Below are 25214 nucleotides of genomic sequence, written 5' to 3' on the forward strand. Positions count from 1 at the left end.
TGCCTGTCACAAGTGCCCACTAGGAAAGAGCTGTGTTCTCCTTGTTGCCTAGCACCTGTCTAATGTCCCAGAGGGGCAGGACCCATGCCTGTGATGTACACCGAAAGTCTGCACATGGGATGCCAGCAGTGCATGGTGCTTCTCTCACTGCTTCACATGGATGGATTCTGGTGGGGCAAGATTTTGGAAATTATAAAGAGCTGTTTAAAAGAAAGTGATGATAGACTAGGTTGATCTAAGAGTCAGGAGAAGAGCATGGGTTAGTGAGTGAGAGATGATCGACTCTCCCTTGCTGAGGACCACTAGGCACATTCACAGTGGCTCATACAACTCTTATATAGAAACACAGACTTGTCATCTTTTCTTTCTTTCTTTCTTTCTTTTTTTTTTTTTTTTTTACTGTAGCATCAGTGAGATTGTATATTGGAAATAAAAGCAATAAAAATTGTGCTAGGAAGTATAGACATTAAGTGAGAATAGAGTTAAGGTCAGCTCACTCCTATGTATAGATATTTGTTTTAAAATAAGATTATAATTTAGAGGGCACATTCCTTTCTTATTAGCTACATTTTCTTAAAATTTTATTTATTGCAACCCACCATTAATCCATCTAAGCTTCAACCCACATACCCATCCACTCATTTAACCATATATTTATCCACCCACCTATTTATCTATCCATCTAACCATCTGCTCACCCAAGCACCCATCCACTCATGCATACACATACCCTCCCATCTATCCATCCATTTAACCATCCATCCATTCACCCTCTCCCCACTCATACATCTACTCATTCATTCATCACCCACCCACTTATTCATCTATCCACCCAACCACTCATCCATCCGTCCATCCATCCATCCATCCATCCACCCAACCTGCTAAAACCATAAGATTATTGAAACCATTAGCTGATACTTCCCAAATGGCTCAGAAGGAAAAAAGGTCTAGTATAAGTCTAGTTTAATAGTTCCTAAACTAACTTTTCTCAGCTTGGACCCTGTAGCTTCTTAGGGAAAGAAATAGTGATTTGCACACAAAGGATGTAGAGAATCACTATATTTCTCTCCCTAAGAAGCCCTCAGACCACCAACATTCACCTTTGTCTTTGACTGAAAGCATGCTTTTGCTTCCTCTCTGTGTCAGGAGTACCTGGGCCTCCAGGTTCCCCTGGGAATATCGACCTTCTGAAAGGGGATCCAGGTGATGGTGGTTTGCCAGGACCACCTGGCTCCCAAGGCCCACCAGGCCCTCCAGGGTGTCAGGGTCCCCCAGGATGTGATGGCAAAGATGGCCAGAAAGGTATGAATGTTGGCATTTTTTTTTCCTGTGGTATGTGTAGACTTTCCTTACCTAAGATCTGGGGTACTATCTTCCTTCCAAATGCCATTCCTATTTCTTGTGGAAATGATGATATAATTTCTAAACTGTCCTAGCTTCCTCTAAAAAGTTCCCAGGTTTGAATTAAAATTGAAAGAAGGGCGCACAGGGGCTGGACTTGGTAGTGTGCCCTGAGTTTGATGCCTAGTGTGTCATAGACTGGGTGGCAGTGTTCTCTTGTAATCCCAGCACTTGAGAGGTAGCACCAGGAGAATCTGCAGCTCATGCTAACTATTGACCATATAGTGAGTTTGAGGCTTGCCTAGGGTGCATGAGACCTGTGTTAAATTAATCACTAAGCTGGAAATGAAAAAGAATGAATCTTCTGCACCAGAATGGAGCAAGAGAAGTATAAGGAGTCTTGCACAAGTGAATTAAAAGTGCAGAAGCCACATTTAAGAAGTGAAACTAGCCAGGGGTGTGGTGGCTTCTATGTGTAATCCCAACATATGAGAATTGCCATCAGTCCAAGGCCAGCAGGGACTACATAGCACATTCCAGGACTGCCTGAGTTATAGACAGGAACATGGCTCAAAAATGCCCAATCCCCATACTTTTTTTTTTAAAAACCATGAACAAGAGCTGGAGAGGTGGCTCAGTAGTTAAGAGCACTGACTGTTCTTCTAGAGGTCCTGAGTTCAATTCCCAGCAACCACATGGTGGCTCACAACCATCTGTAACTCTTCTAGTGTGTGTCTGAAGACAGCAACAGTGTACTCACATACATGAAATAAACACATAAATCTTTTTTTTTTAAAAAGCCATAAACAAGTGGAATTAACCCTTGTACTTTATTCAAGAAAACATGCTTAACTATTATTGTTTTAAATAGATCAGGAGCATAAAATCACCAAGGAGATATTGCGGTCCATTCTTCCAAACACAGCGCCTCTCCCTAGTACCCCACGCACCCTGCTTACCATTGAAACTCAGTGTGTGTTTCAGAATTATTACAGCCCAGCCCAGTGTGCTCATATGTAGTTGGGAAAGATCAGGTGCTTTCTTTAACATTTTTGTTGAAAAGGGACTAGTGGGTACTGTTTTTTTCAACTTCCTTCTTTTATAAGAAAGAGGTCTGGGGTTTTAAAAATCCCACTCCAAAATTTCCAAAAGAAGCCCAGAAATTGGCACCTTGCTTTACTTCGGAACCCAGTAGGAGACACAGCAAAGGATTAAGCAGAGGGGAAAACAAACATATCCGGAGGCTGCTCAGTAGGCACGTACAAAGGCTGTCTGTGGGACTGTGAAGTGTATGTCTATGAACAGCATGCCACAGCCACTTTATCTCTATAAAATCAGCTATAAAATCTCTATAAAATCTATAACATCAGCTGTGATGCTGTAGCTTACATCGGCACGCCTGTGGGCTTCTGGTCATTGAATATCAGAATTAGCTGGATGTGCCATCAAAAGCAGAAAGGAAGTCGAGACAGCTGGAGTGTGCATGTTTACCTGAATGCAAACTTCAGAGCCGGGGAAATAGCATGGCAGCTTAATCCTGATGACCTGGCCCAGGATAGCAGCGATGTTCGAAACTGTGGTAGGCGAGGCTGCTGAGATGGGTCAGTGACTTCCAAAGCATTGGTTGTACAAGCATGATGAACTCAGTCTCATCCCTGGAAATAGAGAACTGACTTCACCAAAGTGTTCTATGACCTCTGCACATGCACCGTAGCATGCACAGGTACCCTTGTCTCACACACTCACCTCCCAACACTTGTAATCATTGTTTAAGATTAAAATATCAGTGAAACCACCACCTAGGCTTCTTGCTTTACTCTAAGAGGCACATTGGTCAGCCCATGGTTTCCTATAACAAGGGTAGGGAGTTCTACAGTCTACAAATATGTATTGGGCACCTATTGGAGGGTAGAGGGTACCATCTACATGGGCCAACAAGGAAAGGATGTTGTGGGTGGTAGGCCTGACTCTAAGATGTTGAAGGTGGTGATGGGGGGGGGACCGCTAGCTCTGCAGACACCTTATCCCCAGGTACCTCTTCTTCCTTTCCAGTTCTAGTCCTTTGCTGTCCCCAGAGAAGGTTCAGGATACAGGGCTTTGTATTTTCATACAGTTTTGGCTTTGTAGACCTTCTCATCGACTGTTGGGGCCCTTCAGCAGAGGGAGTTCTCAGCCTTCCAAAGGGAAGCAAAGTTCTTCCCTCATATTGGCTCTGCCCTGCTCTTTCTTGGAGCAGAACTCTAAAGACACACAGCCAGTTAGAGTCACTGCAACGCTTCCTTCTGTTCCCTCCTCTTTCCTTTAGGACCAATGGGACTTCCAGGGCTTCCAGGGCCACCAGGTCTTCCCGGGGAACCTGGAGAGAAGGGATTACTTGGCCCTCCAGGCAGAAAAGGGCCAGTAGGTCCTCCAGGTAAGCTTTATGGTGGTCATCAGCAACAAAGGCATGTCCACACAGCCTCTCAGCAGTTACTGTGAGGATCGGCCTTCAGAACTGCTGCATACAGATTGCCCCATAAAAATCTCAGGTCTGATAAACGATCAGAACAAATACGTTTAAGAATTAAGAGCTGATGTTGAATATATTATTTATAAAGGAAGAAATATTTGTGTGTTTTTCACCCATGAGACAGAGGAAGATTAGACTACTGTCAGGGTCAAATGTTTACTTCTTGTCCCTGAATTTCCATAGCCATCTTGCGTAATTTCTGAAAAGTACATTAGTTCCTTTGGGAAGAGGGGTCATTTAACCTAATTATTTAGCCAATTAAAAAAAAAAAAAACAGTAAGAATGAAACGGGAAAAGAAAGGAGAAACGGATATATGGGTGTGAGTTTAGTGGAAGTCAAGTCTTTAAAATTCCCCAAACAGTAGCATAGGTATTCAGCAACAATTCCAATTGTTTTGCAATGTTTGTGGCACCATAATCCAAAGGACAAACATAGCGCACTTCTTCATCAGGGGTCACAGTGCATTAGACAGAGGGTTGATATTTAGATTCCTCCTGCTTCCTTTCTGTGCTCATAACCTATCAAACATGACAGATGAATATAGAATTTCCAAGAGACTTTAAGTGCCACAATTCCTATATGCACTCATTCAGGACACATGTACCAGGGAAAATCAACTATAATTGTCTGTATCTCAAGAGACTTTCCTTTCCAGTCTTTGGAAAGGTGAGAACTCCATTAGTACAGAATCATAGCTGCTGCCGCCCGTCAATCACAAGGATGCAAACGCTTTATGTAAATACATTGTCACTCTGCCTGTCACCGATGGCCCCTCACACTATTATTTATGTTCTCAGCCATTGCTTTCCCCCTTTTTGTCCTCACTCACAAATTCAAATTTTCTTTCCTCCACGTGAAAAAAAAAAAAAAAATGGTCGCCTGGTTTTGCATTTCGGCGTGGCATCTCTTCAGGCTGCAGAGGTAAGAGTGACTGTGAAATGGATAATTTCTCCCGCGACTCTATTTGTCTGTCGTTCCTGCACTTACCCTCCCCACTGTGTTTGTGAGTTAAGCTGCTGCATATTTTTGTAAATAGGGTTTCTGGGGTCATCGAAGGTTTTAATGTCTTGGCTTCTTTGCCGCAGCTGTAGTAAGTAACCTCATATCAGTGTCCTGGTGATGGCCCTCATTGTAGGTTGTCTAGGTAAGGTAGGCATTCAACTTACAGAATTTTAGTTCTGGCAGTAAGTCTAAGTACCCTTGTTGTCAGATTCCACAGCACACGATAGTGTGGCTCCTTTTTTAGGATCCCTACAAGGTAAATGCATACAACATCTCTAAAAAGAGCGACACCAACCTTATTAAACAACGAGCTCTTACACCTATAAGAGACATAGGTACATTTTCAAGAAGCAAATTTATTTGTGTGTTAAAAATAAAATATTTACACAATTCTCTGTCATGCAAAAGCAATGTGTGATTTTGTATTAAAAAAAATGTTCCCCAAAGGGGAAAAGCAGGCATGCATGGTGGTTCATATATATAATCCCAGCATTGGAAACTGAGGCAAGAAAATTTGCCATAGGCTAGCCTGGGCTATAGACTGAGACCTTTTCTCAAAGAGCCACCAAAAGCTGAGAGGGCTGCTGAGAGGGGTCGTTTAGCTAAGAGCACTGACCGCTGGTCCAGAGAACCAGGGTTTGACTCCCAGCCCTGACACGGCAACTCACAATTTTCCACAACTCCAGTTCCAAGGAATATGACACCCTTTCTGACCTCTGCAGGCATGAGGCATACACATGATACACAGACATCCATGCCATCAAACACCCATACACAAAAAATTAAAAGAAAAATTTAAATCCACGCCACTCCCAAAAACAAAAAGAGAAAAAAAGAAAGAAATTACAAAGATGTGTGGTTTTTTTCTTTCCAGGTATTTATTATTACTCTAAAGAAAATTACCCTGAAAATAGACCCATATATTACTTTTAGTGATTTTAGAGGACATACTTTATCACTTTTCTTTCAGCTTCTACATTATTAAAAGGTAAAGGAAAACAGAATGAAAACTTCAAAAATATCATGTTGTTTTAAATCTTTATAATTTAAAACTGAAGTTGGACATCTCTGCCTTCTTTGTGTGATAAATTGAAATTATTTAAAGATAATATCACAATCCTTACCTAAAATCCAGTTAAAATAGGAGAGGTATTGCACCTCTGTAATGCTAGCACTTGGCAGACTGAGGCAGGTAAGGCTGTTGGATAGAAATTGCCATGGGCTCAGTAGTTTGGTGAGATTCTACCTCAAAAAGACAAAACCATTCAAAGACTAAACCAGCTAAGTTCTCCCAGCTTGCCCTCTTCTTAGAAAAGTCCAGGTTATCCTTGGAAAATAGGAGAGATCCCTGTGCGTCTCTCTCAGCAGCCTTGTGGCAAAGCCAAGTTCTACTTCAAGCTGGACATACTGTGAAAAGTTCTCTGGGTCTGTGTTGCTTATACTTTCATGCCATGTTTTATGAAAAGTTAAATTTCAAGCCTGGACTTCAGGTCCATTCTGTAAAGGCACAGGAAGCGTTGTGTGGGCTGATGCTCTGTGGTTCTGACGGCCATTTCCCAGATTCCCCTTCATTATTGCTATTTAAAATTATTATGCATGTTTGCATGCACTTTGAGAAAACTGTAACTAACCAAATGGTGTGTTCTTAAACATCTCTTTCCATAGAATATATAACACACATGAGTTCTCTGGCTGTGGATGTAGCTCAGTGGTAGAGCATATGAGTGTGTCCTAGGCATCAAAAACATGCATGGACACACACAGACTCATGGGTGGGGTGGGGGGACAGACACAGAAAGACAGAGACACAGAGAAATATAGAGACATAGGGAGACACACAGAGAGAGACAGAGAGCAAGCTTAAGGCAGTATGATAGAATAATATGACAGTAAGGAAAACTATGAAATCAGAGCCTTCTAGATTATAATCTGGACTCTGCAGTGTTTTCAGTGTGTAATTGTAAATATAGAACTTATCCTTGGGGTTTTCTTACCTCTGTTAGTTTGAAAACACAGCACATGGTATGGTTGTCTGGCGAAGGGAGCGAGAAAGCCCTCCACACAGGTCCTGGTACACCCAAGGCTTTCAGTATCCCTTGGCTGTTCTCAGTGCTGGCTCAGCAGTGTCTGTGGCCTCTGTGGGATATTTCAGAGCAACTGACTGAAGCCTTTGGAAGCAGACTGTCTTGATGTAAATATAAGCAGTATTTTAAGAGTGTCGGCCCCTCCGTGTGGTGGTTCTCAAGGTCAGATTGCCTGGTCAACACTACCCACCTCACTTGGGAACGTTCTAGAAATGCACAGGTAGATCCCACTTCAGACCTGATTCAGAAACTGTTTTCTAACCAATTGGCCAAGGATTCTAATGTGCTGGAGTCAGAACTCAGCTCTGTAGAAGTGCTTTCTCAGCTTTGGCAGACTCTGGAACTCCCTGAAGAGTTAAAATCATTCCAAGCTTCGGGAAAAATCACTGCACGAGAATCTCTGGCCATCTTGAATTATGTAGTGGTAACTGACCCTAGTCAAACCCACCTGGCTTCAGTATAATGAGGAACACCCTAAGCTGAGCTTTAGGGACCCTGGGTTCCTCCGCTAGCTCCCTAGTAAAAAAAATGGCAAAAAGGTTGAAAATCCCTTGAAAGTCACCACAGTATTGTTACCTCATCCAAGAGCCAGTAATCTCTATTTCTGCTCTCACTGGCCATCCATCCCTCATTCCAGCCATCATTCAGTCTTTAATCCACAAAAGCTTTCTAGAAGATTAGTGTGTGTCCCTGCAGGGAGCAAGGCAAATTTCCACTATTGGACTTACACTGGACAGTTGAAGATTCTTGTTAAGCTCTTAGCACTGTGTCAGGAATCCATCCTTTACCAGAGAGTGTCGAAGGAGCTGTGACCCCATTATACAGTGGTGATTCCAATCGCAGGTGAACCTGGGCCTCCTGCAGATATGGATCCCTGTCCTCAAATCCCAGGACTTCCTGGAGTGCCAGGCCCCAGAGGACCAGAAGGAGCTATGGGGGACCCTGGACAGCGAGGCCTGCCTGGACCAGGTACAAGCTTCTCTGAGTTCACTGTTAAAATGAAAATCTACATGTTTTATGATGTTGTTCTTCAAGAGGGATCTAAATAGCTCATGATAGCAAATCTGTAAAAACTTCCTTTGTGTGTGTATGTGCATGTGTGTGCCTGTGTATGTGTGTGTGTGTGTGTGTGTGTGTGTGTGTGTGCCAACACAAAAGGAACTGGACTCTAGATCCAATTCCTTTTTTTAGATTAATTTTTTATTGGATATTTTATTTATATTTCAGATGTTATCCCCTTTCTCTATTCCACCCCCAACCAGAAACCCCCTATCTTATTCCCCTTCCTCCTGCTTCTATGAGGATGTACCCCCACCCAGCCACCCACTCCCTCCTCCCCACCCTCAAATTCTCCCACACTGAGGCATCCAGCTTTCATGGGACCAAGGACTTCCTCTCCCACCTATGCCCGACAAGGCCATCCTCCCCTACATATACAGATGGAGTCATGGGTCCCTCCCTATGTGCTCCCAGGCTGGTGGTTTAGACCCTGGGAGCTCTGGCTGATTGGTATTGTTGCTTTCCCCATGGGGCCACAAACCCTTTTAGCTCCTTCAGTCTTCTCTCTAACTTCTCCACTGGGAATCCCATGATCAGATCAATGGTTAGCTGTGAGCATCCACCTGTGGCATCTGTATATGTCAGGCTCTGGCAGACCTTTAAGGAGACAGCTAGATCAGGCTCCTGTCAGCATGCACTTCCTAGCATCCACATCAGTGTCTGCCTTTGGTGACTGCACCCATAACCCATAAAGAAATAGTATCAGTCATTAAAAGTCTCTGTTGAGGACCACTCTGCCCCATGCTTGGGGGCCTAAGTGTTGTGGCCCAAGCTGCCCCACGTTTGGGGGCCAAAATATCGTGGACTGCTCTATCAGTGTTGGGACCCGCACTGCCAAAAGCCTTGGGGGCTAAACTGTTAGAGCCAGCACTGCCCCAAGCTGCTCCAGTCCTCGGGTCGGGGTTCAGCAAGAGAGAGAGTGAGGATGGACTCCGAAGAATGGAGACCAGACAGTGTGATTCAATCCTGTTTATTCTTCAGTCTCTCTTCCTAGTCCAAGTCCCAAGTCTTGAGTTCCTAGTCCCTAGTCCCTAGTGTCTCCAAGTTCCAAGTTACTTCTTCCAAGTGCTAAGTGCCTAATGTCTAATTCCAAGTTCTTCCTCCAAGTGCCAAGTGCCTAATACCTAATAATCCTTCTTTCCAGTTCTCTAGTCCAAGTGTCTTCTACCTCATGCCTAATTCCTACTCCAAGTTGTACTCAACTCTTCTGTCTGCCTCTTGCCTTTTATGTCTCACTTCTAAGCCACGCCTCTAAGCCACACCTTTAAGTCATGCCCTTAGGCCTTGTCTCTAAACCTGATCTCTAAGTCACACCCTTAAGTCACACACCTTTAAGTCTCACACACCCAAGGGAAAATCCTGGGTATCTAAAGCAAGATGTTATCAGAGTGTGCTCAGCTGATGTAGGCTATTGTAATCAAGTCTCTTATCAGGGTATGTGGCTCAAGATGGCTGCAAGGATGATAGCTGCCTTCTGTCGGCTCCCCACAAGTCTCCCCACCAAAAAAAAAAAGCCAGGACCAGATGGTTTTAGTTCAGAATTCTTCAGACCTTCAAGGAAGACCAATTCTCTTCAAGCTATTCCACAAAATAGAAACAGAAGGAACACTACCCAATTCATTCTATGAAGCCACAATTATGCTCATATCTAAACCTCACAAAGACCCAACAAAGAAAGAGAACTTCAAAACAATCTCCCTTATGAACATTGATGCAAAAATACTCAATAAAATTCTCACAAACTGAATCCAAGAACACACCAAAAAATCATCCATCATGATCAAGTAGGCTTTATCCCAGGAATGCAGGGATGGTTCAATATACGAAATCTATCAATGTAATCCACTATATAAACAAACCCAAAGAAAAAAGCTACATGATAACCTCACTAGGTGCTGAGAAAGCATTTGTTGACAAAATTCAACACTCCTTCATGGTAAAAGTCCTGGAAAGATCAGGCATTCAAGACCCATACCTTGACATAGTAAAACCAATTCCTTTCTATTCTTCTGTTGAACTCTGATTGAAATCTTTTAGATTTGACCAGCTTATGAACGGTGAGCTTGGCAACCATAGCACAGCAGAGTAGGTGCCCTGCTCTCATAACTACTAGTTTGGTTTTGAACAACAATAATAACAACAAAAATAAAACTAAAAAGTCAACCAACCAAGCAATCGAGACAATGTAATTGGGAGCCAGAGGAACAGAAACAGCTTGACAGATAGAAAAGGAAAGGAGCCACTCAGAAGATGGAGAAGGAAAACAGACTGTTTCTACATGTTGGCAGTGGTGGCATTGCTCCTGGAACTGAGCTGATGAGCGTTGCTCGGTCATTGTCAGGGTGGGAGGACCGTTGTTGGCACACAAACCAAACTATCCTGCAAAACTTATTCTGCATGGAGTTTTTCTTCTTCTCGCACATCCTGCCCACACTGGCTAAGTTATGCTGAGCTAGGGAACTCTGGGCATCTGGAGAGCACAGACCTCTTCAGATCAGTAGCAGGCAGTGGTTTTGAGCTCAGCATCTGTGTGCAGAGAACCAGAAGGAAGACTCAGGGCCGGCGCCTCTCCTATTTCCTCCACTGCCTGGTTGTGACATGGTTCTTTTCAGTGCAGTGCCAAAGGCTGTGGAAGTGCAACGGAATTTTGTATCACTTGTTTTCTTACTGCCCTCAAGACCAGATCAGCCTGGGAGTGGGCTTCTCATTGCTCACTGTTGGATCTCCACAGGGGTCTGGGTCATGGGAGGTGTCTGCTAAATACTTAATGGAGGAACTCATGGTGCCCTGAGTGACCACTGCAGTGCAGAGCAGCCTTTCTCAGCCTAGTGCTGCTGACTTTAGGGCCAGGTAATCTGCTCTGTAAAGGGCCGCTCATTGTGGAAGGTTGAATAGTGTCCCTGGTCTATCCCAGTATTGAGTATTGGATGTCTAACTTTGTGACAGCCAAGAATGCTTCCAGATGTTATCAAACATCCCCCCCTGGGAAACATAAACACCTAAGGCTGAGAACTGATTCTGGAAGGAGAGGAGGTTATTGGAAGTCTATAAAGACACACACACACCAAATCCAAAACCTTATTGTACGGCTAGGGAGATGACTCAGTTACTAAATGTCTGTTCTTCCTCCCCACAACCTCTTTCCCTCCATCTCTCCCTTCCTTCTTTCCTTCCTCTTCCTTTCTCTCTCTTCTTCTCTCTTTTCTTTCCTTCCTTCCTTCCTCTCTTTCTCTTCTCTCCTTTCTCTCTCTCTCTCTCTCTCTCTCTCTCTCTCTCTCTCTCTCTCTCTCTTTCTCCCTATCTTCCTTTCTTCTTTCCTTTCTTTTCTTTTTCTTTCCTCTCTCTTCATTCCTGTTATTGTATGTATATGTATGTATGTTTTTTTGAGGCAAGATTTCTTTGTGTAGCCCTGGCTGTCCTGGAACTTGCTTTGTGACCAGACTGGTCAGAGAGACTCCTGCTTCTGCTTCCCAAGGCATGTGTCACCAACTGGCTAGGTAAAGCACTCTCTGCATAAGCATAGGGAGCTGAGTTACATCTCCTAGAACCCATGTAAAAGAGCTGAGCTCAGCAGCCAATGTTCCTGGAATCCCAGTGCTGGGAACCAGACCCAGTTAGGAGCCCTGGGACTTGCTAGACAGCCAGTCTCGAAAAAGCTTCATGTTCCATTAGAGACTGTTGAGGCTTGTACTCTGCCTCAACGCTTTGGCTCAACGCTTTTGGGGGCTTAGTGCTCTGGTCAAGAGAAAGAGTGGGGCTGCAGGGGCAGGAGACTCGAAGAATGGAGACAAGACAGGGTGTGATCAAGTCTCTCTTATTGAAGGGAATTCTGAGGTATTTATATACACAAGCAGGAGAACACAGGTGAAAACATTTTACCACGTGCACCATACAGCGGAGGTCACTAAACAGCAAAACAAGCTGTGTGGGATAAACAATATATTTATCAGAGTGTGCTTCAGCTGTTATAGGCTTTTGACAACCACGTCTTTCATCAGGGTATATGGTTCCAGATGGCTGCAAAGGTGATCTAGCCGCTTTCTACTAAAGTTGGCTCCCAACAAGAGACCCTGACTGGAAGGTGATTGTAAGGGAAGACTCCAACTTCTGGTCTCTACATGAACGCATACTCATGCACAATGATACACATAAGCAGGTGAACACACACACACACACACACACACACACACACACACACACATCAAAACAATAGTAACAACAACACAAATAGCAAACTTATTACAGGTGTTTAAACAAAAGAGAAAAACAAAGTAAACTCAGCTTAAAAAGGCACAGCTGACTGTGTATCTGTCCACCCTTACTTCTGCACATTTTTAAAGAGTCCGTCCCAACACACTGTTTTTGCAAATTGCTGGTCTTATCACGCCGCCAGTTCTGTGTCGTTCCATATTTTCCGACAGTATTGTCTGTGGCGGCTGCAGAGTATTGCATTATTTGATTGTGTCATAACTCATTTAACCACCACTTTCATGAATTATTTATCGACTGTTTTGATGCCAGCACTCTGCAAGAAATAAATGAATCCAGCAAGGCCCTGCGCTCGGAGCAGCAGGCCAAGGAAAAGTGAAGGTCCTGACAACAGTCCCGAAGTCCTGAAGGTTAGCAGGGGCAACTGAACTTACCTGGAGCTAGGAGAGAGCCTGGGATTTGAGATCCATTTGGAACTGCAGAATTCCTCCTTTTACCCTTCCTGCCTAGAGAGCTTTTAAAAATACATATTGCCGGGCCCAGCTTAGACTTTCTGGCTTCTCAAGTGTGGACTGGACTGTGAGATTCTTCTTCTTCTTCTTCTTCTTCTTCTTCTTCTTCTTCTTCTTCTTCTTCTTCTTCTTCTTCTTCTTCTTCTTCTTCTTTTTCTTCTTCTTTTCTTTTTCTTCTTCAGAGTTCTGGGTGTTGCTTCTGTTTTAGAACCACCTTAAATGTATTTAAGGTGGTCTTTTTTACTCTGATAAGCAACTTTTAAGGCATGTCTGCCTGGGTGATGAGCAATTCATACTTAAGCATCCATGATTATGTTATATCAGAGGGATGTATGACAGCTAGGAAGGGACACTCTGAAACTTGACTGCATGTACGCTTCTCGGGCTCTTGGACTCCTGATTTCGAGACTTGTAAGTTAAGTGCCACTGATGAAATCACAAAGCGACAGAATGAGCACTAAATCTGTTTGCTATAGTTATTGCAGGTATTGGTTCCTTAGTATAAGTTCCTTGGGCACCATTCATGGTGTTAAGAGTCGGCAGGAAGAGGCTGGAGAGATGACTCAGTGGTTAAGTGTTTGTCACAGACAGAGGCAGATTTCTGAATTTGAAGCCAGCATGGTCTATAGAGCAAGGTCCAGGGCAGAAAGGGCCACACAGAGAAACCCTATCTCAAGCAAGCAAGCAAGCAAGCAAGCAAACAAAAAGAGTTATGAGGACCAGAGTTCATATCCCAGCACCCATATTGGGCAGCTCAAAAACACCTGTAACCCCATCTTTGAGGTATTCATCTTGAGGGATTCATAGGTTCATCCCTGACAACAGCAAAGTGACCCCACCTCCCATCTCCTTTGGCTGAAGGGTTGGTCTCAAGCTATGTGTCTGTCTGCTCTGGCTGTCATAGCAAATGAACAGAGCAAGAGCTATACAAATATCTCATCCCTTGGCTCTGCAGGGCAAGCCTCAGAGGGTTTGGTTTCTTTTGAGAGTCCTTTGCACATGGCAGCCCTCCCCCTTTTCCTATAGAGATCCCAGCCAGATTGGGTTTGCCTGCTCTAAGGACCTTGAGATGATTTGAGCATATCTTTAAAGACATTATTGCCAAATACAGACATTCTAAGTCACTGGAAGTTAGGAATTCAATGTGAATTTGAAAGAAGGGTGGTACACACCAGCCCATGATAAGCTTATTCAAGGAAGCATCTAGAAACATGGAGAGGGCTAATAAGTCAGATCAATGGGTCTAATGGCATGAATAGCCACATATATGATAGACATGGGTGCTACCATGACCCCATAGAAACTGCAGTTAAGGAACTAGGAGGAAGAAAAAGGATGCCAAGCAGTTAAAATACCCTGCAAGACTAGTGTGGCTGTGCCAAGATCCACAAGGATGTATCTGAAGCTTGTCAAGAGCTGGGGCACGGGGCTGATGGACACTACCTCTGCCCTTGCTGCCAGGTTAGTCCATGTGTGCTCTCCATGCCTGCTGGTTTCTCTCCCTCCTAGAGTAAGTGCAGATTGGGCCATATGTGACTGCTATAAAGACTCAGTTGATAATTCATGTGAAGTGGTTACCTTGAAACCAGCCCATATAAACCCTTGATAACAATCCATTCCTGGAAACCAAACCCTAAGCTAGGAAGTGGTGGCATACACCTTTTAGTCCCAGCACTAGAGAGGCAGAGGCAGGTGGATCTCTGAGGTTGAGGCCAGCCTGGTCTGTAGAGCAAGTTCAAGGACAGCCAGGGGTACACAGAGAGACCACGTCTCAAAACAAAACACAAAAACAGAACAAAAAAACCCAAAAACCAAAAAAAAAGAAACAACCAAATGCTACCAACAAAATGAATCCTAATAAATTTAACACATTCCTCCACTCCTTGTCCAGAATTTTAAAACATCATCATGAAAGAACATTGAACAGAAAGGCGTTAAATGTTCAATGTTTTCTAAAGAAAAAAAAAAACAAAACAAAAAACCCTAAAACCCCAAACCAAAACCCAAACCAAACCAAACCAAAAGCCAACCAACCAACCAACCAAACAAACAAACAAACTATAATGAAGATAATGGGGTAACCTCCTTCCCAACATCTCCCTGGTCTAGAGCTACAGATATGATCTAATCCTTTACTAGGCCATGTCATAGTTTAGGTCAATTTCTTATACCCTTCAGGACCTCCATTGCCCCAGTGACTTAGTGGAAATCATAAGCCAATGCTGCCATTCTTGGGTAGACCAAATGAGTACATCCAATGCCATCAAAGCGGGGAGGAGGCTCAGAGTCAGCTCATGGGATGCACAGGCTGTAGTTGACACCACCACTACAATGAACTTTCTTGCAGGGTGCAAAGGAAAGCCTGGTCTGGATGGCAGAAGGGGCCAGGATGGCATCCCTGGATCTCCTGGGCCTCTGGGACACAGAGGTGACACTGGAGAGGCAGGCTGTCCTGGAGCACCAGGTAAAAGTTCCATTTCTTCTCTTTCCTCCACCACTGCAGTCTTTGCTGTCAGCAGTGTCTAACACGGATGTACACACTGCTTTACCTTGAATACCAGCTCTGCAAGTATCGGGAGGGCTTTTCACCTTTTGCCAATAAATCCCAATCACCCAGGAGGTGGTTTTATCCTTAATAACTGTGGGGGAGGAGCCTCTAAGACACCCCTTCTTCATATAGAGGTGAAAATCTCGGACTGCTTTGAGCCTCTCTGATGGGCACATTTGCATTTACCTGCATGCTTCCTTCCATGTGCTTAGTGTGTATGCGTGTGTGCACATGTATGAGCATGGCAGCTCTTCTGCACTTGCTCTCTACCTGGTTTTTCATCCCAGGTTTCTTACTGAGTGGAGCTTGCCAGCTGGCTAGGCTGCCTCAGCAAGGAGCTCCAAGTATCCTCCCGTCTCCATTCCACCAACACTGGGTTCTGGATGTAGTGGGCTTTAATGGGGTTCTTGGGGATGATCTGGACTCCTTGTTTTACCAAAGGTGATACCAACCCTATGTGGGTCACTGTATGCTGCATCTTTTAGGGAAACCTACAAGGAACGGAGACTACATGTTGAATTCAGAAGCAATTAAAAAAATATATTTTCAGCTCTCAGTTGAGTGATCAGCCTTGCAGAAGCGCAAAGGCTTTTGCTGGAGGAGTTGTTTTTTGTGTACTATAGACAGACTAGGGGGGCAGGCTTGAGGGCCAGGCTATGTCCTGCTCCTCCCTCCTTCCTGATGTTGAACATTATGCTGAAACAGAGATACTCGGAAACACTTATTAAATGTGGGCTTTTAAAATCTTTCTTTTCTCTAGGCCCTCCTGGTCCAACTGGTGATCCTGGGCCCGAGGGGTTTGGCCCTGGATACCTCAGTGGCTTCCTCCTGGTTCTCCACAGTCAGACAGCTCAAGAACCAGCCTGCCCTGTGGGTATGCCTCGGCTTTGGACAGGATACAGCTTGTTATACATGGAAGGACAGGAGAAGGCACACAATCAAGATCTTGGTATGGACACCCCAAGAATAAGCTGTCATGTGCTGTGGCTCAGGGAATAAAACCTAGGAGTTAACTTTACAGATTCTTCAAGTTAAGCACTAATGTTCCACAGTTTTATATATATATAAAAAAAAATGCCTGCCATGTTAATTCTCATGATCCTGTTAGATGCCACAGATGCTCATTCTGGTGACTGGTTATTATTTGACTATTTATTACTGTTTTGTTGTTGTTGATGTTGTGGTGGTGGGTTTTTTTTGTTTGTTTGTTTGTTTTTGTTTTGTTTTTGGTGTTTGTTAGTTCTGCTTAAGACACAGTTTTACTTTGTAGTCCTGGCTGACTTGGAACTGTGTAGAACTCAAACACCTTTGAGTTGGTGGCCTCGAACTCACAGAAACCTACCTGTCTCTGCTTCCTAAAAGCTGAAATTAAAGGCATGGGACACCATAAGCAGGAGTCTTTATTGTACTCTTCTGCAATGAGATAGATGTAACTTTGCTATAGAATGCGACTTTTAATGCTACTAAATGTAAATTATTTAATTGGGCATGCTGAGCTCTCTCGTGTTTACATACAGATCGGTTGAAGGCAGTTCTTGCTGGGTTACGCTATAGCACTGGCAAGCACCAACTCTCAGCCCTCAGCCCTGTTCTGTTTTGTTTGGGGATCACAAGACTTTAAGCATCAGCCCTCCATGTTCCTTCCCATCTTTCAACAGCAGATTTGTAAGCTGCAGGACTCAATGTCGAGGCTTATGATGACAGTGGCAGTGATGGTAGATACAGGAAGTCTGTCAGTTGACAGTTAGGCGGGTCTTACTGCCTTCACCAGACTAGTCCCTTGCTAGTAAGAGGATGACAATGTGGCAGGCTGATGAGTAACAGATGTTCAGATGCCCATCTTTATTTTCTTCTTGGTACTGCCACCACACTGCCTTCTTTGGATGCCTAGATTCTTTCAGGATGGGGTGAGGGGTGGAGAGAAGGAGGAATGTTTATTTTGAACCTGCTTTCTCTTCCCCTCTAAAATCAGGTACTTTTATTGCCCTGATTGGGCTGGAACACCTATCTAAAAGTTCTGTAGACCTCTAGATAAAATTGAAGCCCCTTAACAAAGCCCACATCCTGTGGTTTGAATTATCTCCAGATACCAGGAGATGAAGTCACACAGATGCATTCTCCCTGGCTCCCACAAGCCACCATTGAGCTCTAAGCTGATGCTAAGTGCCTCTGGCTCTCTCCATCTCAGCATCTTCTTTGAATGGCCACCATCATCTCCAATCCTGGTTCCATCATTTTCATCTTGGGTATCCCAGCTTAGAATAAAGTTCAGTCATTTTTATGGGAGTTTTGGGCAACCCTCACCTCTCATCCACAGGGCTTCTGTGTCTCATCTGTGACCATCTGTTTGCTTGTTTGTATTGAGAAGACAAATGTATCTGGGCTCAGTCTCTAGCCCTGGGTGGGTTGTTGGGAGAAGGATGGATGATGGCTCAGGCATAGTTCTTCAAAGGTGTCTGTAATATGCCACAGGTGGGAGTCACTGGCTACTTGCACAAAATTGACTGCTCATATACTGTGTATCTTCTTCTCTCCAAGGTTTGGCAGGATCTTGTCTTCCTGTGTTTAGCACTTTGCCCTTTGCCTACTGCAACATCCACCAAGTGTGCCACTACGCCCAGAGAAATGACAGGTCCTACTGGCTGTCCAGTGCAGCTCCTCTTCCTATGATGCCACTCTCAGAGGAAGAGATCCGCCCTTACATCAGCCGCTGTGCAGTGTGTGAGGCCCCAGCCCAGGCAGTGGCTGTCCACAGTCAGGACCAATCCATTCCACCATGTCCGCAGACATGGAAGAGCCTGTGGATCGGATATTCCTTTCTGATGGTGAGTCTCTTGCCCTTGTTATTCTTGTCTAGATGGTAGTACTGTGTAGAAACCAGAGGATCCGAGGTCATCCAAGCTGCTGCAGACTGTAGACTGCTGAGATTTAGGGCATCATTATTGCTTTTATCTTTTCTCATCAATTATTCTCTTGGTAAGTCTGGTAGAAGAGGGATTTATTTCAGCCATCAGTGAAACTGGCTCCATTTCGTATGCACACACGACACACTTCCTACTGCTCTTCAGCGGATTGTAAATTGTTCTTTATGGAGTGACTTAAGGAAGAATTTTAAAGTAGAGCCAGACCTGGGTATGCCACTGATTCTGCCCTGGTAGTCTGGAATGGATGAGCCCTAATTCTTTATTCTTGTCTGGGTAGCACACTGGAGCTGGGGACCAAGGAGGCGGGCAGGCACTGATGTCACCTGGCAGCTGCCTAGAGGACTTCAGAGCTGTACCATTCCTTGAATGCCAGGGCCGGCAGGGAACCTGTCACTTTTTTGCAAACGAGTACAGCTTCTGGCTGACCACGGTGAACCCAGACCTGCAGTTTGCCTCTGGCCCGTCACCGGACACCTTGAAAGAAGTTCAGGCCCAGCGCCGGAAAATCAGCAGGTGCCAGGTCTGCATGAAGCACAGTTAAAGAATTCAAGACATGGCAACAGTCATCAAGGCAGACACCCCACGGAGGACAAGCTTCCCAACTATCCTAGCAAATTCAGTGGTGCTCTTTCCAGACTCCTTCAGCCATGCCTTGTCTCAGCATGGTTATTCCAGGCCTCCTCTTCTTCCTCCTCCTCCTCCTCTTCCTCTTTCTCCTCCTCCTCCTCCTCCTCTTCCTTCTCCTCCTCCCCTCTACAGATCAAGCAAAGGCTGCACACGTGGAGTTGTTTGCCCCCACCCCACATTCTCTTTTTATTGAGATGATGGGAGAACAGGCTTTATTTGAACATTGTGTTAATTCCCAGAAAAGCGAGTGAATGACAAAAAAACAGATTATAAACTTCATTCATTGGTTGATAGAGTCTCAAACAACTGAAGTCAATTATTCTGTAATCCATTGAGCTTCTGGCTAGATTTTACAGGAAAAAAAAAAAAAAAAAAAAACCCACAACACAATATAAATAGGCCAACAAATGAAGCGACGAAGTACAGATTTTTCAATGTTTCAAAATGATTCCCTCTATAATCTATTTTTTTTTTAAAGCCAGGCACTTTAAATAATTGTGAGACCATGGCCCAAAGAGGTTTTTAAAAAGGAGGAAGAAAAGAAAACCAACCTTTCTACACTGCCAGAGTTAGCAGATCATTTCAAAGCAGAAATGGGTCATTATGCAGGAAGGCCTGCAGTCCTGTATTCCAGAGCCTCGGCATAAACACTTCACAGATGAATATAAAACATTATGTTCTCTTCTGCATTTTACAGAGAATGGAAATGCCTACTTTGGCAACCCCTTTGAAAAGTAGCAATTATAGAAAAAATATATTCAATAAGGGATTAGGGGCCTAAAAGCTATTAATGAATATTAAGGTAGTGATTCACAAAAATTGACTCCCCCATCCCAGGGAACTTGCAAACAGACCACTTTTCCCCGGTCGGGGGCCAGTGAGGAGTCCCGCTAATGGGACTGAAGCCACATGGGGCTTACTCAGGCAATGAGAGCCTGATACAAAGCCACCAGCTCTCCTCCCCAGGAGAACCTGCAAGGCTCTTCCTCCACATGGATAATGGCGACTCACTCCGGAAGTGACAGGGCTATCATTATGCACTTGGGAGAAAATTAAGGGCTGACTTAATTAAACTTAGGTAAGAAGATTCATTTATGTCAGGGTCACCCCACCAGAAAGGCATGGGGCTCTGTTGAACAGAAACAAAGACTATAGCCAATCTGAATTTTGTGTTCCTGTGATTTTTTTTCTTTTTTTAAATGAGAGCATCTGTCTCACCAAATTTCAAACATTCTTCATATTGTATTAGCATCACGGCAAGACAGCTGTTTGACACTGGTACTTAGCAGCTCCTGTACATGGATAGGATCCATGTCAATTTGCAGTGACTTTTCTGCATACCAAAAGGTCTGCTTGCTATCAAGTCAGGGATGCCTACAAATCACAAATTGAAAGGTTTGCTAGAAAAGGTTTTTTTTTTTTTTTGAAACTCACCTTCCTCAGCTAAAGTAAAATTGTCATTTTAATGGAAAGGAAGGATATTTTCCCCCCTGAGAGAGACACTCATGTCAGAGCTTACTTTTCAGTGCACTTAAGAATAGTTGAAAGAAAAACTCAATTAAATTTTTGGTCCTGAGGCTGGGGAGGTGACTCTGGTTATAAGCACTTACTGCTCTTGCTGAAGATCTGAATTCAGTTCCTGGCACCCAGGTCAGCTGGCTGATAGTCACCAGGAACTCCAGTTCCTCTTTCTGGATCCCATGAGCACTTTGTACACATGCAAACACCCACCCACAGACATACTCGTACACAAATTAAAACCAAAAGTAAATAAGAATATTTCTAAGGTGTTTTTTTCCTTTCCATCGTTTGGTCAGTGATAAACTCCATGCAGAATACATTTAGTTTTCTTTTTTCTTTTCTTTTTTTTTTCTTTCTTTCTTTTTTTTTTTCTGTAGGATGTCTGTGGGATGGCAGTTTAAGAGACCTTTTTGGTAAATAACATCTATTTTATTTTATTATGTTTTAAGATAGCACCCCAGTCTGTAGTTCGAGTTGGCCTGGAACTTGCTACATAACCCTGCATTGGCTTCAATAGCCTGGCAATTACCGGACGCTCTGGAAGTGCTAGAAGTCTAGCCTTTTAAAAGAGAAACATGGTTTTTGTTTTGCTTTGAAGACATTGTCTCTGCTTGGTCTGGAATTCTCTATATAACCAGGGCTGAATGTCTCTACTTTAACATCAAATATTTTCTTGATGTAGCAGAATTTTTCCTATTGACCCATTTGAATTTAAGTTCAATGCTGTATATGTTAAATACTTTTGAGTGTCTGAAAACGCAGCCATTTCTTCTTTATTTATATTACTCTTATGTTTTCAGAATCTATATCTATCATCCTAAAGCAGGCCTCCTGAAATTTCCTCATGAACTTGGCCTGAGAACAAGTTCCAGGAAGGGATGGTTGGGAATAAATGAACAATTAGAACACACGTGCCTTGCTACATGATGTTAAACCCTTCAGCCTTGCTGCTGGAATATTAACATGCTTCAAGTAAGTTATGACTGGTTGAATTAGGAGGGCAATTTAGCTACCCAAGATAGTGAGCATGAAGCAGTTCAAAGTGTAGATCCCAGGGTCCTCCAGTGACTAGCATGAGGATTGCTGATGGATTTAGAGACGGTCCAGACGGTGAAACAATAGGAAAAGCATCTTGGGCCAGAAGAGCATGTTATCTTAAAGTTATTATTTCTCTTTCCACCTGGCTGTATATCAATGCGTTTGGACCAGCCTTGCTCAGTGGAGACCATGAACAAAGCTTTGCATTTATCCTAATCCATGACTGTGATGGTCTTATCTAAATGTCCTTTTCGAGACCTCCACCCTTGACTGGCTGGAATATGCCTAGATCCCTAACGGGAATTACTTTGAGGCTCCACACTAGAGCGCAGATGGGGTGTTTCCTTCTGGCTTCTCATTCTTGCTAAATGGAAGCCACCAGGCATCCAAGCTTTGTGTGGTTGGTTCCCAAGGCTCACATCCCCACTTGTGTGGGTTGCTATCCCCTCTCCATGCTTCTTGTTCTCATACAGATTTCTACCTAGCCTCTCACAGGAGATGTCTCCAGTTTGGAATTCCAGCCATCCTCTAAGTTTCATCCAAGTTAGACTGTTATCTTTTGGCTTAAAATCCTGAATGACCACACTGCCTGTGGAGTCCAAAATGACTTCACATGGGGTAAGAGGTCTGTTGTGAACTGAGGCTCACTGTGAGAGAATGCCTCTTGTTAGCATGAGCTGCACACAGCTTTGCAGACATTCACATACCTTTATGTCTCTGGCTCATCTTTATGCCATTAGCATCCTCCCTAGGGCCCACTGGTTTGGTAGACACATGTTTGTCCTAGCACAATGGGTTAGTGGCAGGTATATGAACCTCCCAAAGAGACTGGGCGTCTGTCTCCTCTTTGTTACTTCTCTAATGTCTCCTGACACTTCTTTCATTCCATAATTTAATTCCATTAAAAACTGAAGCCCTTGTGGAGCAGGAACCATGCTTTGCTGGTGTTTGGATGCCCATCAGTAGCACACGAACGAGCTATTATTGGCTTGATTCTTTCATTCAGTGACAATTTCCTATGCCTTGGTAAGCCTTTGATGTACAGCTTGGCATATAGGATCTCATTGGTTAAAGGGTGATTAAGCATAATTCTTCAGAATCTCAGAAAGTTAAACATAGCTACGCATCCACAATCTTTTAATACAAGTACCACCATAATGCCAATCGGCAAGCATTGACCCTTCCTCACTCCACAATTAACTACTTCTCTATGAACTGAAATTTCAGAAATGATGAGATTCACTCCTAGATTTGGCAGAAAGAAGATCCTTTGCTGAAATGACCCGATTCACTCCGCAATCTGTATTTCCTCATGACTTAAGGGCTTCTTGGCACCAAGGTGCTCTACACTGTCTGTGTGTTTTGAGCACTTAGAAAAACTCAGCAGAATGGCTCATGAGAGCTGAACTTTATCAAAGAGTCACTTTGGCCCTTCCTGCAGGCCACCACAAAACAGACCATACTCCTTTGTGAACAGTGTTTCTACCCACTGGAATAATTTAACAGGTGTCCCTCTCTGATGTGGTATGGCTATAATAGTAGTGGGGGAATGAGGACTTGTGAATGGGTTGGACCCAGAATTTAATCCAGCTGTGTCTCTTTCAGCTGCATTGCCATGGGTGAGTTCTGCTAAACTGTTCTCATTTATAAGGTAGGACATTACCACTCATGTTGAAAATTAAAGTTGGATTATTACCTACCTAGTGCATAGCAGTCACCATCACCAAGTATGGACACATCTTCTATTTAAAATAAGGCATTTTAATATGAAAATTACTTCTTGCTTTCCTCTCCCCCTGCAACAGAATTATGTTGATTCTCACAGCATATAAATTACTGATTATAATTATTTATACCTAGCCAGTTCTTAACGTCTTCTTTATTTCAAGTCACAAAGTTACTGTACCACAAAAAGTACCCCAATTTCCTGCAGGGATATTATGAATAAGGTCTGCAGGGGACAAACAATCCACAATTTTTTAAAAAAATGCCATTCTGCAATTGTCACTGCTATCATCTGCAAGGAACTCTGTGTAGTACATTTTAAACCAGGATGTCTGGCTGCCACATCCATGTGAAATGGTTGAATTTTATGGTGCTTAAATATTTAATGATTTGTTGGAAAAAATGTGAAACATGTCTATTAAATTGCATCCATTTCTCTAAACCATGGTTTTAAAGTAAAAGATTTTTATCGAGTAACTTTTGCAAGATGCCTGATCTACTACAGACATAAATATTTGCTGTGTTGTCACGTACAGTGTGGTTCATTATATATAAAATTCCGTGGTAGCTTCCAAGACCACTGTTATTAAATAATGTATTTTCTTTTAAGCTAAAGTGGATTTCCTCTTACATGTGTATGTGTTCTTGTGTACAGACACATGTATGAAGTTGTATGTATGCATGTGTTACATGTATGTAGGAACAACCTTAAATGGTTGTCCCTCAGGTACCCTTTGAATGAAAAAAATAAATAAATAAAATGATTGCTTATAGGTACCGTGGAGGAGAAAGCTATTACAGTATGTGGGTGACCATAGCCAGAGGCAGAGATATCTGGAGACATGACCAGACTGAGATGGGCAATGTTGGGAGAGGGGGAGGAGAAAGGAGAGGAAGGAAGGCAGGGGAATCAGGTGCAGCAGCCAGGAAGCCCAAAGGTACAAAGATATCGGGTAACCAAAATGGTTGGATTATATGGGGAAGAATAGCCCTGGCCTCTTGGGTTGGAAAGTTCAGGGCAGGGGTTATGCCAGGCAGGAGGGCCCTGTAAAAAGTAAGGACTGAGAGATGCAGGGGAAACCTGGTGGCCAACATCTGCTGCTGTATGTTAGATAGGCACCTCAGTCAGGTTTGAAACCTAATATCATCCACCTTGGTTTTTGGTTTCTCCACCGACTCAAAATTCACCAAGTAGGCTAGCTTGTTGGTAATCATGTTTCTATATCCTCAATACTGGGATTACAAGCATGAACCACCATGCCTGGCTGCTTTAATGTGGGTTCTGGGAGGTTTAATGCAGCCTCATGTTCTCAAGGCAACACTAATGGCTGTGTTATCACCCTACCTCCCCTCCTTACTTTAAATCTATCCTGTAATGTGGTCTATCCTTAGAACTGGCTTAGGAGAAAAAAAAAAAACCAGGCTGATCTGCAGAAGGTGGGGAGCCGGGGCTGGAAGAATAAGATTCTGAGGATCTGTGAAGCATAGTTCTCTATTCAGTGTTAGGTGGGGAAAAAAAAAAAAAAAATGAAAACAGGCCTTGGGCAAGAGGGATGCATCAGCCAGAGGCAGTGGGAAGTATGGGTCTCAGCCACCTATTGGCCTTAGCTGTGATGCTAGTTAAGCAAGATGAGACTGCCTACTTGCAAGGTTACTTGAAGGGCTGACAGTGTGAAGGGCGACTGTAGAGCTGTATAATGTAAGGCAGTGTTACTTGTAATCTCCCTGTGCTATGAGCTTTTCATTGCTAGGACGAATGCCTGAGAGAAACAGCTTAAAACTAGAGTTTGTTTGGACATGCTTTCAGTTCAAGCTTGGCTGGATAAACTGAGGTGTGAAGAGGAGTCTCATACAGTAGGAACAGGTAGCAGAGGCTGCTTCCCTCATGGTGGCTAAGGAACAGAGCGAGAGAGACCAAGCCTGACTGAGGCATCCATCCCCTAAGCACATACCTGGACTGGCTTACTCCGACGAGAGTCCACCTCTGAAAATTCCCATCACCTCCTCTGGGCAGCAACACAAGCCTGTAACATATCAGCCTGAAGCAGGGGGTGGGAGACAAGGTGAACAGAAGGGACATTTCATATCCAAATTGCAAGTGTGCACTGCTA

General features: G+C 43.7%; 2 protein-coding genes across 3 annotated transcripts in view; one reads left to right on the top strand and one right to left on the bottom strand.

The window, feature by feature from the left end:
• Col4a4 (collagen type IV alpha 4 chain) overlaps positions 1 to 23872 on the top strand; it is a 124412-nt gene extending 100540 nt beyond the window's left edge. Inside the window, exons 41-47 of one of the 2 annotated variants that reach the window (XM_076914916.1) lie at positions 1150 to 1305; positions 3650 to 3757; positions 7784 to 7909; positions 15068 to 15184; positions 16029 to 16217; positions 17807 to 18093; positions 18470 to 23872. In XM_076914916.1, the coding sequence (XP_076771031.1) occupies positions 1150 to 1305; positions 3650 to 3757; positions 7784 to 7909; positions 15068 to 15184; positions 16029 to 16217; positions 17807 to 18093; positions 18470 to 18733 (1247 nt within the window). In that variant the 3' untranslated portion in view covers positions 18734 to 23872. Of the gene's footprint in view, positions 1 to 1149; positions 1306 to 3649; positions 3758 to 7783; positions 7910 to 12520; positions 12619 to 15067; positions 15186 to 16028; positions 16218 to 17806; positions 18094 to 18469 lie in introns of those variants that run through there. The other variant, XR_013104625.1, reaches the window with a different exon arrangement.
• The window catches only part of Rhbdd1 (rhomboid domain containing 1), a 132412-nt gene continuing 110042 nt past the window's right edge, over positions 2845 to 25214 (bottom strand). Inside the window, exon 7 of the mRNA XM_076914925.1 lies at positions 2845 to 2999. Within this exon, the coding sequence (XP_076771040.1) occupies positions 2947 to 2999 (53 nt within the window). The 3' untranslated portion in view covers positions 2845 to 2946. The remainder of the gene's footprint in view (positions 3000 to 25214) is intronic.

The sequence above is a fragment of the Arvicanthis niloticus genome, chromosome 17, assembly GCF_011762505.2.
Source record: "Arvicanthis niloticus isolate mArvNil1 chromosome 17, mArvNil1.pat.X, whole genome shotgun sequence".
NCBI classification, from domain to species: domain Eukaryota; kingdom Metazoa; phylum Chordata; class Mammalia; order Rodentia; family Muridae; genus Arvicanthis; species Arvicanthis niloticus.